Source organism: Marmota monax, unplaced genomic scaffold (assembly GCF_021218885.2).
Source record: "Marmota monax isolate L192 unplaced genomic scaffold, Marmota_monax_Labrador192_F-V1.1 WCK01_AAM20220418_F8-fsc00070, whole genome shotgun sequence".
Classification (NCBI taxonomy): Eukaryota; Metazoa; Chordata; class Mammalia; order Rodentia; family Sciuridae; genus Marmota; species Marmota monax.
Genome location: NW_026692116.1, coordinates 2653732 through 2672941, shown reverse-complemented (window position 1 = coordinate 2672941; position 19210 = coordinate 2653732). Strand labels below are relative to the sequence as shown.

Genomic DNA, 19210 nt, shown 5'->3' with positions numbered 1-19210 from the left:
ACTGTACCTCAACAGAGTTAGGTCAATTGCATATGTATCTAAAATTCAATGCTTACATTTAAAACATATAGTATTTATGTGGTCATTGCTGTTACTTTCTTCCTCACTTGTTTAATTTTGAGGAAGAAATAAAAATATGTTGATCTGAATTTTGCTTCCTAAAGGCTGTTATGAGTCTTAGCAGTACTGGATCCTCAGAAAAATCTAACAAGGGTAAAGAGGACAATAATATACTCTTTGCTGAAACCAAATAAAAATGTGCCTGGACATTGTTCACAGGTTGTTAATCACTATTAAGACTTAGAGAGTTGTCTTTAAAGCAAAGGTTCTAAAGAGTAGTTCATATGGGATCTCCAAGATCCTTTTAAAGTATCGAGGTGGTCAAATCAATTTTGTAACAATGCTAAGACATTATTTGTTTTTTTCCACTGTATTGAAATTTGCACAATGGTACAAAAGCTATGATGGATAAAACCACTGCTGTCTTAGGACAAATCAAGGTGCTGGCACTAAAAAATACTACTAGTTGTATTCTTCACCACTGAACACTTGTAGTAAATAAATTAATTTATTTAATCAAGTGCCAGTTCCACTTAACGGGTTTTGATGAAATAGGAAAAATTATTAATTCTATTAGATTGGACTTTTAAGCATACATATTTTTAATATTACATGTGATGAAATAGAAAGTACACATAGAGTAGTTTATTTTATACCCAATATAATGCTGTCTCAAGGAAAAGTACTTCTGCAATTTCTTGAGTTAGTGAGTTGAATTAGCTTTTTTTTTTTTTTAATAGAATACATTTTTACTTGAAAGAAGGACAAACTGTCCTCATTGAAACATGAGTATTTGGGAAATAATTTCTTGAAAATTAACAAAATAAGTCTGTTCACTTCAAGGAAAACCATCAGCAGTATTTTTTTTTTTTTTTTTTTTTTTGCCATTGATAAAATTCAAGCTTTCAAGTGAAAATTAGACTTTTGGAAAACTTACACCTGCTACTGTGGGCTTAAGTTTTGCAATACTAAAGATTTTTTTGTTTGTTTGTTTGGGCACTGGGGATTGATCCCAGGGCCCTTTACTGCTGGGCTACATTGCCAACCCCTTTTATTTTTTATTTTAAGACAGCATTTCACTGAGTTGCTGAGGCTGGCCTGGAACTTGCCATCCTCTTGCCTCAGCCTCCTGAGTTGCTGAGATTACAGATGTGAGCCATTATGCTAGGCTTGAAGGATTTTTTTTTTTTTGGCAGGGGATACTGGGAATTGAATGCAGGGATGCTTAACCACTGAGCCACATCCCCAGCCCTTTTTATTTTGAGACAGGATCTTGCTAAGTTGTTTAGGGTCTCACTAAGTTTCTGAGGCTGTCCTTGAACTTTCGATACTCCTACCTTAGTCTCTGGAGATGCTGGGTTTACAGGCACGTGCCACTATGCCCCGCTTAAAGGATTTTCCTGATGAGACTGGAGTGATGTTAATGGATGTGATTTTTTGATATTACATAATGAAATGTGTCTACTTATTGAAGATCTGCCTAACTCTCAGAACCAATATCTTCCAATGCATGATGATACAAAATTATGCATAGATAAAAGGTCTATTCAAAGTGCTAGAGAAAGACAGACACAGTGGTGGTACATGTTTGCAATCCCAGCTACTTGTAAAGTTGAGGAAGGAGGATCACAAATTTGAGGCCTTTACAATTCAGTGAGACCCTGACTCATAAAAAGGGCTGGGGACATAGCTCAGTGGTAGAGCATCCTACGTTCAATCCCGAGCATCAAAACCACTAAAAGGTGCTGAGAGAGTAGTGGATGTTAATGTAACAGAATATGTAAAGATTCTTTTCATGCTATCATATTCCAGATTCCTAACTTTCAAGAAACCACCAGTTTTGATGTTGAAGTATGTAGTATTAAGGAAGAAGATCTACAGTTATCTGAAAAGGCTATTAAAATATTCCTCCCTTTTCCAGTTACAAATCTGAGGCCACATTTCTTCAATTTGAACAACATACTGCAACAGATTGAATGAAGGCACAGATATGAGAAAGCAGCTGTCTTCCACTAAGCAAAAATATAAAGAAATTTGCAAAAATTTTAAAACAGTAACTTTCTTCACTAAAATTTTGTTTTGTGTAGTTACTAGTTTTAGACTAACTAGAAGGCTGTAATTAGTTTTCATTAAAATATGATATTTATGTTAGCATGTAATAGGGTTTTAAAATAAATTAATACCTAATTATTTTAAAAATTTGTCAGTTTTAAGTTCTTTACAGTGACTATTACAGATAAAACCTATATAAACAAAATTGTATTGGGATCTTTAATAATTTTAAGAGTATAAAGAATGAATGGGGGGGCTGGGGATGTGGCTCAAGCAATAGTGCGCTTGCCTGGCATGCATGCGGCCCGGGTTCGATCCTCAACACCACATACAAACAAAGATGTTGTGTCCGCCGAAAAAGCTAAAAAAAATAAATATTAAAAAAATTTCTCTCTCTCTCTCTCTCTCTCTCTAAAAAGAAAAAAAAAAGAATGAATGGAAATGAAATGGGAATGAAATTGACCAAATTATATTTCATGTGTACACATGAAAATATATAACAACAAATATCACTGTAATTATAATGTACTAATTTTAAAAGTTAAAAAAATAAGAAGTAGTCCTGGGACTAAAAATTTGAGAGTTGCTGCTTTAGGGCTGGGGGTGTGGTTCAGTGGTAAAGTGCTTGCCTAGGTTTCCATCCTGGGGTTCCACCCCCAGCCCCGCAAAAAATATTAAATAATATAAAAAGAGAGAGAATTACTGCTTAAGAATACTTTATTTCTAATAGCCAAAGGAGTCAGATAAGAGGAGAATTTATTTCTAGGCTGTCAGGATTCATTACTTTCAAAGTAATGTCACTGCATTTTCCCCATTATCCCTCTCCAAGTTACAGTAAAAATTTTTCCAAAAAGGAATAAAAATATGCATGCAAATAGGAAGTTAAATATTCTTAGGCCCTTCAGGAAGATTTCAAACCAAGGTATCTGACACTGTCATGTGCTATCATGGCTCAGTCATATAATTTTTAAAAGATTATGTTAACCAAAGTTTTCTGTTCTTAATCCAGACTGTCAGAGACAATAGCAACTTATTACATTAGCAGAGATGTCTTAATAAAAACTCAAACTCACCTGTAAATACATTTGGATGAGGAAAGTTAATAACAACAAGCTTCATCACCATTTCAGGATAACAGATGGCAATGAGCCAGGCAATCATGCCTCCCCAGTCATGACCAATCAGAACACACTTGCTATACCCTGTGATGGAGGAAATAATGTTGACATCCTTGAAAAGAAACAGGTGGGTGCATCATTACGTCACATAACACAGTTATACTTCTGAAACTATTCTTTCTACCCTCCTACCCTATGTATCCTATAAATTATGCACTTTCATATATATTTTGAGCTCAGTGGTTCCAAAATTTGTCTGTATATCGGAATTACCTAGCCAGATTTTTAGAAAATTTAGTTGCTTAGGTCTCCACTCTAGATCTACAAATTTAGAATCTCTCCCAGGAATCTACATTTAAAAAAAAAAAGGTCTGAAATAGCCAGCTCAGCTCTGGTCTTATGGAGCTAAATATGGAAGTCATGATAAAGACTGTACATAATTAGATAATAAACAAGATTATTTGGGTTAGTTTTTGAATGCTGAGAAGTTACTAGTTATACTAAAGTCATAAATGACTCATTTATGTCCAACTTACAAACATTTATTTTCAAGAATTATCTATTTTCTTTAACTTCACAAATCCAATGTTACAACTAAACAGCAAAAAAAAAAGTCATTAATTTGGAAGTGTGAAGTCAAACTGAATTATTGGAAAGTCTTAGTTATACCATCAATTATATACAGTCATGCACATGACTATATATAAGCTCAAATTTGTGACAATTTTGGAACCATTGAGCTCCATCAATGGCAGGCTATGTATATGATGGTAGTTCCATAAGAACATAGTAAAGTTGAAAATTTCTTGTCACCTAGTGACATAGCTGTTCTATTGTAGCCCTGTGTTTGTGGAGATACTGGTAGACAAACCTGTGCTCTCAGTCATATGAAAGTACTGCAGCACAATCAATCATGTACGGTACGTAACACTTGACAACAATAGTAAATGACCATGTTATGGGTTCATATACTTACTATACTTTTAATCATTATTTTAGAATAGACTCTAATTATAAACAAAAATGATTGTAAAACAGTATGCTGTGTTATGCTGGCAGCAGCCTCATATGTCTTGTATATGTCACAGCTCTTAATTGCATTACGAGGCCATGTTAAGTGATTGACCTATGCCCTCTAGGTTTCTGGAAGTACGCTCTGATGTTTGCACAAAGACAAAATTGTCTATGATGTATTTCTCAGAAGGTATCGCAGCATAATTGGCATGCGACTATATAAATTTCTTTTTATGTAATCATTATAGTAGTATGAAGTAAGTTAAATTATTTTTTAATTTTTTTTTAGTTATACATGGGCACAATATCTTTATTTTGTTTATTTATTTTTATGTGGTGCTGAGGATCGAACCCAGGGTCTCACACGTGCGAGGTGAGCACTCTACCACTGAGCCACAACTCCAGCCTCTGAAGTAAGTTAAATTATTAATAGAGACTTCTACAGGATTGCTCTTATACAAATGGATAAGAATCATTTGTAATTTATTCCTGGAGTACTTAAAATTGATTCTTTCAAGTATTTCTCACCATTACTACACTAACATACACACACACAAAACCTCTATTTATATTGATTTGGCTAGAAAATCTGTGATGACAAGTTTAGGCCAGATAGGAATTATTACAAAATCTGAATGAAATACAGCTGTTCAAAAATCATCATCTGAAAATATAGCTATTTTATTATAATTAGACTCAATAATAACATGTTGTACATCATGTAACATGCATGTAACATTCATGTTGATACCTTAGACCCCACCCAATTTTTTTTTCTTTTCTAAAAATACTTGTCTGATCTGTTCTGTTGTTAGATTATTGTAGGAAAGACCTTTGATTTCATGGTGTTTTTCTCTATGTTGTTTCCATTAACATACTGATGGTAACATCTGGGTTTTAGTCAAAGGAAATGTAGTAGATTAGATTATTGCCCTCTCCTTACTGCCACAGAAGCAAGTATACTTTTTTGCCCTTTGATGTTAAACTTAGACATGTGATTTGCTTTTTTTAGTGTGGCTTGACCTGATTTTGCATTCTACCATAAAAATTGTATGTGCTATACTTTTATATATCATGCTTTAGCCAATCGGCTGTTAATAGAAACTTGAAATATGCTTGTGCAGCTGGACTCAGACTCTTGCCACTTCTACCACTGCCAGGAGAAGATTCCTCCACCCCTGCACCTGTCCTTGGCTACCTCCAAGCCCAGCTCAGAGAGAAACCAGTCCCAGGTGGACCTGCAGCCTGAGGCACAGACCAAGAGAGATCCAGCTACAGTTGACCTGCAGATCCCTAAACAGGAATAAATTATTATGGCTGTTTGTCACTGAGTTTAGGGTGGTTATACAATATTATTGTGATATTCCCTGATCAATTCAAGAGAGGTAATGCAAGTGCTTCTACATCTTATAATATTTATAATATTTTTAATAAATATTTAAGTGTGAGCTCTGAAGGTATGAGCTCAGGAATCAAAATTTCAATAATATAGTTCTGAAAATAATAAACAGTATGCATTAGATCTCTTTATTTCCCTACCAGACAGCATCTTCCTCCTCTTAGTTCCCCAAAGGAAGAGAAGAAAGGTCTATTTGTAATAACAAATTTGAAAGTTATTCGTGACTGTTTATTCATGATGCATTATTTTAAATTTCTTGTATAAATATTTCAGGCTATATACCCAAAATCATGGTGACAGGATCCAGATAAAAGCTAGGGTAGATGGAAAACACATCCTCCCAAGAACTCATCAACTTGCAATTTGTTGAATGTTAGTCCCTTAAAAAGAATTAATATATTTTTTAAACTAACCTACCTAAGGAGTCCAAAATATCCTTTATATCTGTAATTAGACAGTCTAATTTATAATTGTCTCGATGGCTGGGAGCATCTGTTTCTCCATAGCCTCTCAAATCCAGGGCGACAACTCTATATTCACTTTTAAATTCCCTCAGTTGGTAACGCCAAGAATACCTGCAGGGAAAAGGAAACATTAAAAATACCCTATTAAGTAATACAAAGAGTAGAGTTAGCCAGGTGAGTGCCTGAAGGTTCTCACAGCTACTTGGGAGACTGAGACAGGAGGGAGGATAGTTTAAGCCCAGAAGTTTGAGGCCAGGCTGGATCACATAGTGAGACTTCATCTCAAAAATGAACAGTAACATTAAAGATTTACTAAGTGGAAACTTTAAGAATTCTTTAAAAAAAAAAACATATATATATATATATATAGTTTTAGATGGACACAATGCCTTTAATTTATTTTTATGTGGCGCTGAGGATAAAACCCAGTGCCTTCCACATGCAAAGTGAGTACTCCACCACTGAGCTACTAAGCCCAGCCTCACTGAGCTGTAACCCCAGCCCAAGAATTCTTATTTTGAAAAAGGTTACATAGTTGCCTGTCAGCAGGAAAAAGAGAACCTTGTGAAAAGGAAGCACTGAGGATCTTTATTATAGCTATTTTATCCTTTACTAGCTCCAGTAGGTTAGAACAATATACCAGTATTTACAGAAACTACAAAATATCAGTTATTAAAATTGACTTATATATATACACACAAATATACATATATTTAATCAATTTTCTAAGTATTTCCTAATATCAGGGAATCTGTACTAAGAGCAGTTAGTTAATTTACAGCCTGAATTTCTAGACAGAATAAATAGATTATAAAGTTTTAAAATAGTGTGGAAGAAAAGATGAGCTTGAAAGTTTTACCAAAACTTCTAAATACTTATCCTGCCTAGGACTCTGGTAGAGTAAGGTAAACAAAATACTTTCATATTGCAGAACCATTTTCCTAGATGATATTTATTTCCCTCTAAAGCAGATTTTACTCACCTTACTCCACTGTCAAATAGGGCTCATTGTTTTCAGTAACTATAACACAGTGGATGAAAAAATACAAAGGTTAAAACAAAAATTGTCACTGAAAGAATCCAATAGAACAATGATTTAAGACCAATTCCTGCTTGCCAAAGTAAAATGCTGTGGAGGATCCTAGACCATGAGGATAATCAAAATATTTAACCATGAAAATGAGCCAGCACTGACCAGTTAGAATGACTATAGTGCTGCAGCAAATCCTGGAGGCCTCTGCTGAGCCAGACATTCCCCCTGTTCTTGATCATGAAGGACAGAATTAATTGAAAAATATAGAAATCCGGGAGTTTTTATTTCTCAAATAAGCAAAGTTATTTTAGATAACAGCTATGAAAAAAAGAGATTTTTAAAAAGTGACTCATTATGTTATGAAACTCAAAATAAGTATTTTTAAAAGAGAATCTGCATGCACATCTGTTCATGAAAACACAGTTAAAAAAAAGTATTTGACACAAGCCAAATGGGAGATTATTCTCTGAAAATACTTTTTGAGTGCATTAGACAAGCAAACACAGGGATAGACGCAAGATTATAAACCAGCAGTGAGAAGCAGACTGCAATATGAAGTGACATAAAGCAGTTAGGCCCATTTAACAAGTCAATCACTTACATCAATAGATAAGACTATCAGGAAGGGGGTCAGACACACATTTGGAATTAAGAATAGATATAGAACCTCTGATCAATTACTACGATTTCTATGACGTGTGGAAAAACTGCAAATACACTGACATTTAAGATGAATTTGAAAATGTTAAGAGACAGCATCTTTTTTGGCTAGGCTATAGTAATCTTTTTAAAAATATTTTTTTAGTTATACATGGACACAATATCTTTCTTTTGTTTATTTATTTATTTTTATGTGATGCTGAGGATAGAACCCAGTGCCTCACATGTGCGAGGCAAGCTCTCTGTCACTGAGCCACAACCCCAGCCCTCCATAGTAATCGTGTTAATCTTATCTCTGGGTTGTAACAGGCAAATGAAACAGTTTGCTTCCTTAAAGATTTTTGTATGTCAACACACATGATTTTATTATTTTCTCACTTGCCTTTATTATAATTTTGAATTGAATTCTTGTCTTTATAAATAAATCCCAACTTTTCCTTCTTTATAATCTCTCCTAACAAATCAATAATGTTCTGCAGATTTAACCTCTTAAATATTTATGTAATCACTCCTCCCATCCATCCTGCTATGAATACCTTAAATCAGGCATCTATTTATGCAGCAGCCTATTGATTGGTCCGTGTCCATTTCATTCCCCTCAGCTGTCTCTTCTACAAAATCAAAATGATACAGCAAAAACACAAATGGTCTTATGTCATTGCCCTGCTTAAAGATTTTTTTTGTGACTCCTTCTTATTAATAACATGAAGCCCAAGCTCGTTACCCTGGAAGACCAAACCTTTAAGATTTGACAATTGCCCAGTTTTCTAGACTGATTATTTTTCACTCATTCTCTGTCACGTGCTTTATAATAAAAAGAGCTGACATCCACATCATTCTTATTATGTGCCAGGCACAATTTTATGTGCCTTCAAATGATACTATGAAGTAGGTATTATTATCCCCACTTTACAGATGAAGAGTCAAAAGGCACAGCAAGGTTAATTGAAATGCCAAAGGGCACAAGGTTAGCAAGTAGGACAACCAGGATTCAAACTTAGGTAGTCTGGCCTCAGAGTACACATTGTGCTGCCCCTGCAGCCTTAAGCAGCTATGGTGAACACACATGGGTACTGTGTTTTGCTTTTATGGCTTTGTTCATAAAAAACATTGGGATGGGGACTTGGGTTGTGGCTCAGCAGTAGAGTGCTTGCCTAGCACGTTTGAGGCCTTGGGTTTGATCCTCAGCACCACATAAAAGTAAATTAATAAAAAATAGGTATTGTGTACAACTATAACAACAACAAAAAAAAGCTAAGGCAGGAGGATTGCAAGTTCAAAGACAGCCTCAGCAACTTAGTGAGGCTCTAAGCATCTTAGTGAGACCCTAACTCAAAATAAAATATAAAAAGGGCTGAGGATGTGACTTGGTGATTAAGCACCTCTGGGTTTGATCCTTGGTACCCCCCCCCCAACAAAAAAAGTGTGGTGGTAGGAGGGCTGGGGATGTAGCTCAGTGGTAAAGCACCCTTGAGTTCCAATTCCCAGTACTGAAAAATAAATAAATAAATAAATAAATAAATAAATAAATAAAACCAAGCACATCTATTGGTGCTATTAACAATGAATAGAGCCAAGCCATACCCTAAATAATTCTAAGAAATAGGGTAACTGCATATTTTAATAAATTACAAAATAATAGTTATATGTTCTCTTCCTGGAATTAAAAAAGAATAACACATTTACACTTTAGCCTTAAACTGAAAAAGAAATCACATCAGTGATAGACTAATGAGCATGTCATTCATATGAAATAAATATATACAACCCCTTAATACAAGAATGAGACATATTACAAAATCAGTAACTGAAACATTATAAACAAAACTATTTTCATTCATATTGTCTTTTTTCTGGTAGCTTTAGGTAATAGCAGGAGCCACTGAGGGTAAAAAAAAAAATGCCTCTTTCCCAGTTATTACTCTTAACATAAGGAGGGCTCAACTTCTCTTGGGTTACCAGGTTGGCCCCTCTTAGGTTAAAACATCCTTTTCCTCTTCATAGAGAAAGGCCTTGACATTCGGCCTCTGTGCTCAGCCATCTGCCACAGAAGCCTTCTCTTGCCTCAGCTCTTGAATGATGACGCATTCCATACAGCTGGGGTTGAAGATGGCTCACAGAAATTGCCTGGGTCAGCTCAAAATATTTTTAAAAGAGATGCAAATTGAGGTAAAGACAGTGGGAGAAAAATTGTCTTTGACAAACAGCCTTATTTGGGGCTAATTTAGCTAAAATTCTCACAGATGTGTTATCTTCTTTGATGTTTTCTTTAGAGTTTCAGGAAGAAGACTCAGGGTTTTATTTTTTTCTGAGTACCATGTAATAGTATACATTAAACATCACCATTTCTCAATAGCTATTCTCAGGAAATGATGACAAATGTAGATAATACATTATATTTGTATGGTGCTTTTCTGTTTAAAAAGTACTTTCACACACATTACTAATAAATGATTGTTTTGTTTTTATTGCATCAAATATTCCTGACCTACAAATTTATAATTTATAAATTTATAATTTCTTGAGTAGTTAGGCAAAACTTAATTAAAAGAGATATAACATTTACATTTATATTTACAATATAAATTTAAATTGGCTTAAAATGCCATGCATAAAGGTTTTCTTTTCTCTTTTGGCTTTTAAAAGAAGAAAAGTTTTGTCTTAAAACATAAATCTTAGAATCTTGTCCTAAATTCTAAGGTTGGAACCCACTGGATCCTATAATGGGTCATAGTGGCATTTTGACTGAAAGAAAGGACAGAATGAACATCACATGAAAGTCTTGGCTTAAGGTATAACATACTCATTAGATCCTTATCTCTCACTGTGTACAAAGCTCAACTCTAAGTGGATCAAAGACCTTGGCATTAGACCATAGACCCCGTGCCTAATAGAAGAAAAAATAGGCCCAAATCTCCATCATGTTGGCTTAGGAACTGAATTCCTTAACAACACTCCTAAAGCACAAGAAGTAAAATCATGAATCAATAAATGGGATGGAATAACACTAAAAAGCTTCTTTACAGCAAAGGAAACAATCAAGAATGTGAAGAGAGAGTCTGCAGAATGGGAGAAAATCATTGCCACATGTACCTCAGGTAAAGCATTAATCTCCAGGATCTACAAAGAACTGAAAATACTTAACCCTAAAAACAACAAACAAACAAACAAACAACCAAACACTCCAATTAATAAATGGGCAAAGGAACCGAACAGGCATTTCACAGGAGAAGAAATATGATTGGTTAACAAATATAGAAAAGATGTTCGATATTTCTAGCACTTGGAGGAATGCAAATTAAAATTCACTGAGGTTTCATCTCACTCCAGTCAGAAAGACAATTATCAAGAATACAAGGAACAGTAAATGTTGGTGAGGATGTGGGGAAAAAGGTGCACTCATACATTTTTGTAGTGACTGTAAATTGGCGCATCCGCTCTTGAAAGTATGGAGATTCCTCGGAAAACTTGGAATGTTTTGTACCACCATTTGACCCACCTATCCCACTCCTCAGTTTATACCCAAAGTACTTAAAATCAGCATACTACAGTGATGAAGCCACATCAATATTTATAGTATCTCAATTCACAATAGCTAAGCTATGGAAGCAATGTAGGTACCTCTCAACATATGAAAGGATAAAGAAAATGTGGTATATATACACAATGTAATATTATCCAGACTTAAAGAAGAATAAAATTATGGCATTTTTTGGTAAACGGATGGAGCTGGAGAATATCATGCTAAGTGAAATAAACCTATTCCAAAGGAAAAAAAAAAAGGTATAACATACTCAGAGATATTTGATTATCACATGGGCAATTTCCATGTAGTTAGTTCAGAACTCTCCCTGAAAAACCAGGTAGCTTTCAGACTAATGGTCAGTAAAGTTCAATGAATTCAATATGGTCTATCTGAGTAATTCAGTTATCTGGGTTTATTGTTCTTCTTTTAAATTATAGGAAGGCTCTTTCTGGAATAACAGTAGATTTGATGGATAGAAGGGGCTTGTTTCTATCTGTAATGTGTATATAATTCCTACTTGATGGGTCTTTAAATGAAAAGATCTCTAGTAGCTTTTTGAAAAATCAACCATTCCTCACAACAAAAGCCCATTTGGACACATCCAAGATTTGACTTTGCTGGAGCAAAGGGGGCTGATGTGCTAGACTCCCTCCCATTCACATATACATTGCTGTTTTGCAAATGGGCTCTCACAAGGAGTAAATAATGGGACTATGCTATGAAAAAAATGTGCAAAAAAATTATCATCTCTTAAGATAAAACAGAGAGCATCTATTGTTCTGTATGAAATAAGTACCACTGCCATTCTCCAGGACTCTTTGAAACAATTACCAAGTGGTTGAAGTGGTTGGAGGCTCACTTTTATCTTCATGTAGATTGTTCCACATGTAAAAAGGTAAAATTCCAGTAAGGAAAAGAACATGGAAAAGCATTGGAATAAATACTGCCTCTTTTTATATCATGAATTTTATTTAGATTGGTGATTTAAAATGTTAAAGTAAGGTATTCTTTCATTTTTGGCTGGCTTTTAAACACTCTCTTGAATGTTTGCATAAAGTGTAAAATGAGAAGGCTGAGAATCCGTGATTGTTATCAGATCATTATCATTCCTATAGACTGAGGACAAGCAGCAGACATTAGTTCTACTGCCCATTATTTCAGAAGGGTAGCTATGAAGCTTAATGGAAAAGATAAATGCAAAACACTTGGAAGAGTATTTGGGACATGGTGAATGCTCTGTAAATGTTAACTATCATCATTGTCATCACCAGAATTAGAATATTATACATCTCCACATGAGTGAATGAGAATGAAGGATGAAAATGAACACTTATTGAGTATTCTCTGGGACCATGTGAAAGGGCTTTCACATATTTTGACTCTATTCTCACAACATCTCTGCAAGATTATTATAAAAGATTGTGCAGGATTCTGTAGTTATGTTACTCTGGGCAGATTTGACTAATGCTTCTGAGTAACATTTTACTGTGAGCCAGTCATGTCATGTACTCCACAAGGCAAGTCCACATGCATCTGCTTGAATTGCACTGGGAACTGTTCCTACCACTTAATTACGTTGTTTCCAAATGGAAAAACAGACATGTTTGCTTATTCAGCTACTCCAGACAGGAAAAAAAACTTCATGAAGAGGAAGTCTTCTTAGAAAGAGGTCTTTGCCATCCTCCATTCCTTTCTTTAATTCCTAATTCTTCCTAGAACACTAACAACCTCTCAATGCCTTTGTTCACGGAGTCCCTTTCATTCATAAAATATTCACTAAATTGTCTAAAGGTAATATTCCTTTCAGAGCTAGATGCATTTTACATCAGGACTTTGGGTGGCACAGAATCTTTAAAACTCTAGAAGAGGTAAAGAATTTGAAATGGTGGAATTCTAGGTATTATGAGACACTATAGGAGAAATTTGGGGACATGTAGTTGTCCCAGAACTTTCAAAAGACACCACATAACTGGGCATGGTGGTGCATGCCTATAATCCCTCAGTGACTCTGGAAGCTGAGGCAGGAGGATTGCAAGTTCAAAGCCAGCCTCAGCAAAAGCAAGGTGTTAAGCAACTCAGTGAGACTCTGTCTCTAAATAAAATACAAAATAGGTCAGTGGGTGTGGATGAGTGGCTCACTGCTCCTGAGTTCAATCCCTGGTACCAAAACAAAAACAAAAACAAAACACCAGATAGGATACCTTTGAGTCAACTTGGAGAGTAAATTTTTTTTTCATGTATTTCTTGACCTATTTAGTTCATAAATGATCTGAAGATCAGAGCCCTGCACCATCAAAAACTGGTTTCACCACTTTGATATCCACCATCTCTTTTAAAGATGCTCATTAAAAAGAAAATTTAATTAGGTTTGCTTCCATCTGTATTTACTTGGCTCTATAAAATCACAGAGAACAGAAAATTTCCCCCTAGGTAACTGCAATGGTCTGAATATGTACTGCAAAATTAATATGCTGAAACTTGATTGCCAATGAGATCTTATCAAGAGAGGCCTTTAAGAGGTGATTAAGTCATGAGAGCAGAGTTCTCATAAATGATATTAGCAACCTTATAAAAGGGTCAGTGGGAACTAGCAAGGCCCTTTTTGTCCTTCCAACCTTCCTCCATGTGAGAGCAAAGCATTTGGCCCCACTCCTCTGGAGGACACAGCAACAAGGCACCATCTTAAAAGCAGAGACTGGGCCTTAACCAGACACTGAACCTGCCAGCCTCCAGAACCGTGGAAAACAAATTTCTGTTCTTTATAAATTACTCAGTCTTGGGTATTTTGTTTTAGTAGCACAAATAGACTAATACAGCAACTACTAACTGTTCATTTTTGGTGCTAGGTTTTCTTCTTAATATGAAATATTTAGGTCTTCAATTTATCCTGCATTCACATGAGCCAATAGCTTCAGGCATAGGAAATCGTTTATATTGTTTCCACAGGTCCTCTTTTCTCTGCCTTCTCCCCACTCCAAGTTTCACTAAACACTTCCTGATAAGAAATGCTCCAAGCCTTTTGTTTGTTTAAAGTCTCCTTTTCCCTACCCAGTGTTGTATTTTGTCTACAATAGATATTCCATAAAAATATTGTTTTGTAACTATTTCAGAAATTTGAAAAATTAAAAGATACCTTTTTTAATCTTCAAAAAAAATTTAAGTATTCTCCTTTTCCTTCTTCTTTTTTGAATGGGGGATTGAACCCACTGAGCTATATCTCCAGCCCTTTTTATTTTTATTTTGAGACTCCGTCTCACTAAGTTGCTAAGACTCGTCTCAGACTTTTGATCCTTTTGCCTCAGCCTCCTGAGTTACTGGGATTATAGGCATGTGCCACCATGTGTGGCACACGTATGTAGGTGTCTTTAGGAGGAAAACCATTGCTGTGAATCAGGAATATTCAGAAATGATCTCTCTGGGCAATTAACTGTAGATTAGGGTGTATCAAAAGTTATCATAGTAAAATGATTCTATGGTATAAATGTGTGGCTTTTAAGATGAGAAATCTGAATCTCAGTGGCTCAGGAGGCTGAGGCAGGAGGATCACAAGTTAGAAGCCAGCCTCAACAACTTAGTGAGACCCTGCCTCAAAATGAAAAAGAAAAAGAAAAATGATAATGAGGGGCTAGGGTGGTGGCTCAGTGGTAGAGCACTTGCTTAGCATGTGTGAGGCCACTGGGTTCTATCCTAAGCACCACATAAAATATAAATAAAATAAAGGTATTGTGTCCATCTACAACTAAAAAAAATCTTTAAAATAAAAAAATGATAATGAGAGATCTGCCTTCATAGTGGGATTAATGCTATTATGTAAAGAGGAGTTCATCCCCTTTTACCTCCCTGACCTACCACCTTCTACCATGTGATGACACAATAAGAAAACCCTCATCAGTGCCTTGATTTGGGACTTGCCAGAATCTAGACATGTAAGAAAATTAACATCTGTTCATTATACATTCCCCTACCCAGTCTGTGGCATTCTGACATAGCAGCACAAAGTTGACTAGGCCAATAAGACAAGTCTTAATGCAAAAGAAAAAGTTGGTAAGTTTACCAGAATTCTGGAAATCCATGAAGCAGTAGCATAAGCGGTTTGCCTCTTTCTCCAGCAGCAACATAGTGAAATCTTAACCCAGAATCCTAAAAATGGAAAGCATGAAATTTTAGTGATGTTTGGTGTTGATTGTCAAACTAATACATTTAGTATTTCCTTCATTTAAAAATATTTGAATTAACATCAAGAAATAAAATAAATATTATTAATTTACAAAAAAAACCCCATGATCTATCAATAGGATAAGTAGACTTATTCACTTTTGCCTACATTCCCTTCACAGTATCTTCCCTTCTCATTCTTAGTATAAGGTCAATTTATATATTTTGAGCATCTGAAGCCATGTCACAATTTGTAACTTTCATTTATTGATGTGTCACACTTCATCTCACTCAAATTCTGCAGGATATGTCTGATCTGTGGAATTCTGATCTGAATTGATAATCCTGCCAAGTTTACCATGTACTTTTCTCAGCTTGCCCGTCAAAAGCTGTGCCATCAGTTATATAATTCACACCTCCTTCCCTTATTTTTAGGTCTCTCCTTCCCACATTATTATTTTGAGTGTTGCATGTACCATTCCTCTTGCTGCCTGTTTCTCATGGCACATCAGTGTGTATTTCTAACAGAAGAATACTCTGAGTCCTCAAGACTTCACTGTGTACTTTGGGAGACAAGAAAGCCCAAGGTGAATAGAGAATAGAAATAAGAGAAGAATACAGCAAATAAGCAAATTGAAGAAAAGAAAGTAGAGAAACAGCAAGAAAGAAAAGCAAAAACTGAATGCAAGGAAAGAAACCAAGAAGCTGAATGATAGACACTGGGTTTTATACAGATTACCCAAGCAATTGGATTTTCAGATGTAAGAGATCCTTAAGAGTCATCTAATTCAACACCATAAATTTATATATTTAGAAAATGAGACCCAGGTGGGCCTGGTGGTGCATGCTTGTAATCCCAGTGTCTTGGGAGGCTGATGTAGAAGGATTGAAAGTTGGAGATCAGCCTTAGTAACTTAGCAAGACTCTGTCTCAAAATAAAATAAAATAAAATAAGAACTGGAGACATACTTCAGTGGTAAAGCACCCCTGGGTTCAATCCCCAGTCCAAAAAAAGAAAGAAAAAATAAAAGAAAATGAGGACTAAAGATGGAGCACAAGTCATAAAGGTGGGTGGAAGCAGAGCAGTGACTAGAATCCCCATCTTGCCCTAACTCCCAGGACAATGTTCTTTCCACTCCTTAGTCCTACATCTCTGAGGAACTCTTTAGGAGGCTAGAGTCAGAGGAAAGGCATTATGAAGAATTCTAGATGGCTCACATATTACTTTTAGTCCTCAAGTTGGATAAAGTTAGCAAATCTGACTTGGTCCTCAACGTCAGAATCCCTTCTTAGAAGTTCAATACTTTTTTTGTGTGTGTGATGGGTCTTAGAGGATGAAGCAATACATACTTTATTGCACTATATGCCAGACACTATTCTAAGGTGGTGGTGGTGGTGGTGGTGTGTGTAATTTGGGGGCAAATATTAACTCACTTAATTCTTATATTAATCCTAGGCTGAACAAGGGCAAGAAGAACCTTTCTTGAGTGACCTGTGTAAAGAAACCTCTTGCCCTTCTTGCCCTTCTGAATTCCAGCTGCTGGGCAATTTAGCTCTTAATAGGAAGTCAGGACTTGGTGACATAAACATCTCCTCATAGGATGCTGGTTTTGAAAGGCCTGTGAGTCATACTGTAGAGTGGATCACAGGTGCCATTTCCTTTTCCCACTTGGAGTCTCAGGAAATAGAATATTTGTGAGCCATGAGAAAGCTTAGGACAAGCATGGATAATTAAGGAGTGCATGCATAGTTGGCATATACTTTAAAAAAATTTTTTAGATGTTGATGGACCTTTATTTTATTCATTTATTTACACATGGTGCTGAGAATCGAACCCAGTGCCTCACACATGCTAGGCAACGCTCTACCACTGAGCCTCAGCCCCAGCCCCGGCATATATTTTTTATTCCATTCCTTTGGTCCCTGACTTCATAAGCCTGCTTCCCTCCTCACAAACATATACTATTTATTCATTGTTTCATGCTGACTATTCATCTGTGGTCAAAATAGACTCCTGATTTCCAAAGACTTATTCTGTTTATCTCAAAATTTGGGCATGGACAGCTGCCTGAGACAGTAGGATATCACCAGGAACCGTTCCTACAACTGATCTGAGCTCTAAAGGGCAAAAAGGTGGCAGGAGACAGCTTCCCTTTGCAATAGGAAAGGAGCAGAATTATTCCGGGTTGTTATGGCAGTGGGAGGAGGGAAGAACAACACAAGAAGACTCTGATTAGCGAACTCCACATTCAGAAACCAACCAAGACGCCTGCACACCGGATTTGCTGTTTGTCATCTCTTAAAAAAATCTCTGTCTCTGTCAGTCTCTGTCCTTCTCTCTCTCTCTCACCCCCACACACGCATACACACACACACACACACACACACACACACACACACACACGCTTACAAACCGGACCCCTCTCGTGCCGCACCTCATCCCACCTGCCTCTCCCCTTGGCATCTTCCGGGTCCCCACCGCGCGCCCTGCAGCCAGGGTAACTCTAGGGGACGCTGAGCCGGGCGTCATGGAAGGAGCAGCCCCGCGTCCCCCACCCCCGCGGCTGTCACATTTCCTCCCGTTACCGCCAGGCCCGCACCGGCCTTTACCTTGATTCGCACGTAGCAGTGGGTACCCAGAGAGGGGTCATTCATGCACGCAGGAGGGTGTTCCCGGGTCACCCGCCGGAAGGTCTGTGCGGGTCCCTTGCCGATGCTCCACAAAAGTTTGAGCAGGTGGATGGAGGCGCAAAGCCCGCAGTAGCAGTAGACCAAGGACCAGAAGAGCAAGGACCGGATCGTCACCATCAGGCGGGGCAGGCAATCCCGCAGCCTCGCCATCGGGCGGCGGCGGCGGGGCCCGCTGTCCTTCCTTGGGAGCCGGAGAGCAAGCGCCGCGGCGTGTCAGGCCGCCCGCAGTCGCCAGCTCCGCGCGCGCCTCCCCCGGGCTGTGTCACAGCCGGCTCTCGTTCCTTGTCAGCCGCAGGCTCCCGCACACACGCGGCGCGCTCGGGCCCCTGCGCCCAGCCCGGAGCGCAGAGGGGGAGACCCCCGGCTAGCTAGGAACCAGGCAAGGGCGGAGCCCACCCCCCTCTTCCTATTTAACAGTTGTTGAAATTGTGGGCAACCTCAAGGCGAGAGATTCCAACCGTTGCTGCGGAAGTGCCACTCTTGTTTTGATGGGTGTTCAAATCCTCCCTTGCCCCGCTAACTGTTGGAATTTTATCAGGTCTTCTGGATCAGACTAGTGGGGTGCAGGGAGGAAGGGGGTAGCAAATGACTTTTGTACTACATTACAGACATTCCCGACAATCTTCTGAAAGTGTCAATATTCTCCAACTAGGTTAAAAGTTGTTTCCAGCCCAACTAGAAAGCAAATAGGCACTTTAAAACAAGCTTAGTCCCTGGCGACCGTCTGTTTTCTGTCCCTACAAGTCCTCCCCACCTCCATCTTTGTTTCTTTTGCCACAGAATTGTATAAAAGGAATCATATAGTACAGTATGTAACCTTTGCTTCTGGCTTCTTTCACTTAATGTAATTGAGATCCACACACGCTGTTGCATATAGCTTTTCTTGCTGATTACTACTTCATAGGTATACCATAATCATTTGTTACTCAATTTCCCAATTAAGGAACATTTCTTTCATTTCTATTTCTTCTTCTTCTTCTTCCTCCTCCTCCTTCTCCTTCTTCTCCTCTCTCTCTCTCTCTCTCCCTCCCTCCCTCC

At 37.3% G+C, this 19210-nt stretch overlaps 1 protein-coding gene across 3 annotated transcripts in view; it reads right to left on the bottom strand.

Moving 5' to 3' along the window:
• The window catches only part of Ephx4 (epoxide hydrolase 4), a 40682-nt gene extending 21990 nt beyond the window's left edge, over positions 1 to 18692 (bottom strand). The window contains exons 1-4 of one of the 3 annotated variants that reach the window (XM_058585172.1): positions 18092 to 18692; positions 15381 to 15466; positions 6061 to 6218; positions 3186 to 3314 (exon numbers count right to left, since the gene is read on the bottom strand). In XM_058585172.1, the coding sequence (XP_058441155.1) occupies positions 3186 to 3314; positions 6061 to 6218; positions 15381 to 15466; positions 18092 to 18322 (604 nt within the window). In that variant the 5' untranslated portion in view covers positions 18323 to 18692. The remainder of the gene's footprint in view (positions 1 to 3185; positions 3315 to 6060; positions 6219 to 15380; positions 15467 to 18091) is intronic. The other 2 variants (XM_058585173.1, XM_046462630.2) reach the window with 2 other exon arrangements.
• Positions 18693 to 19210: the final 518 nt, after the last annotated feature.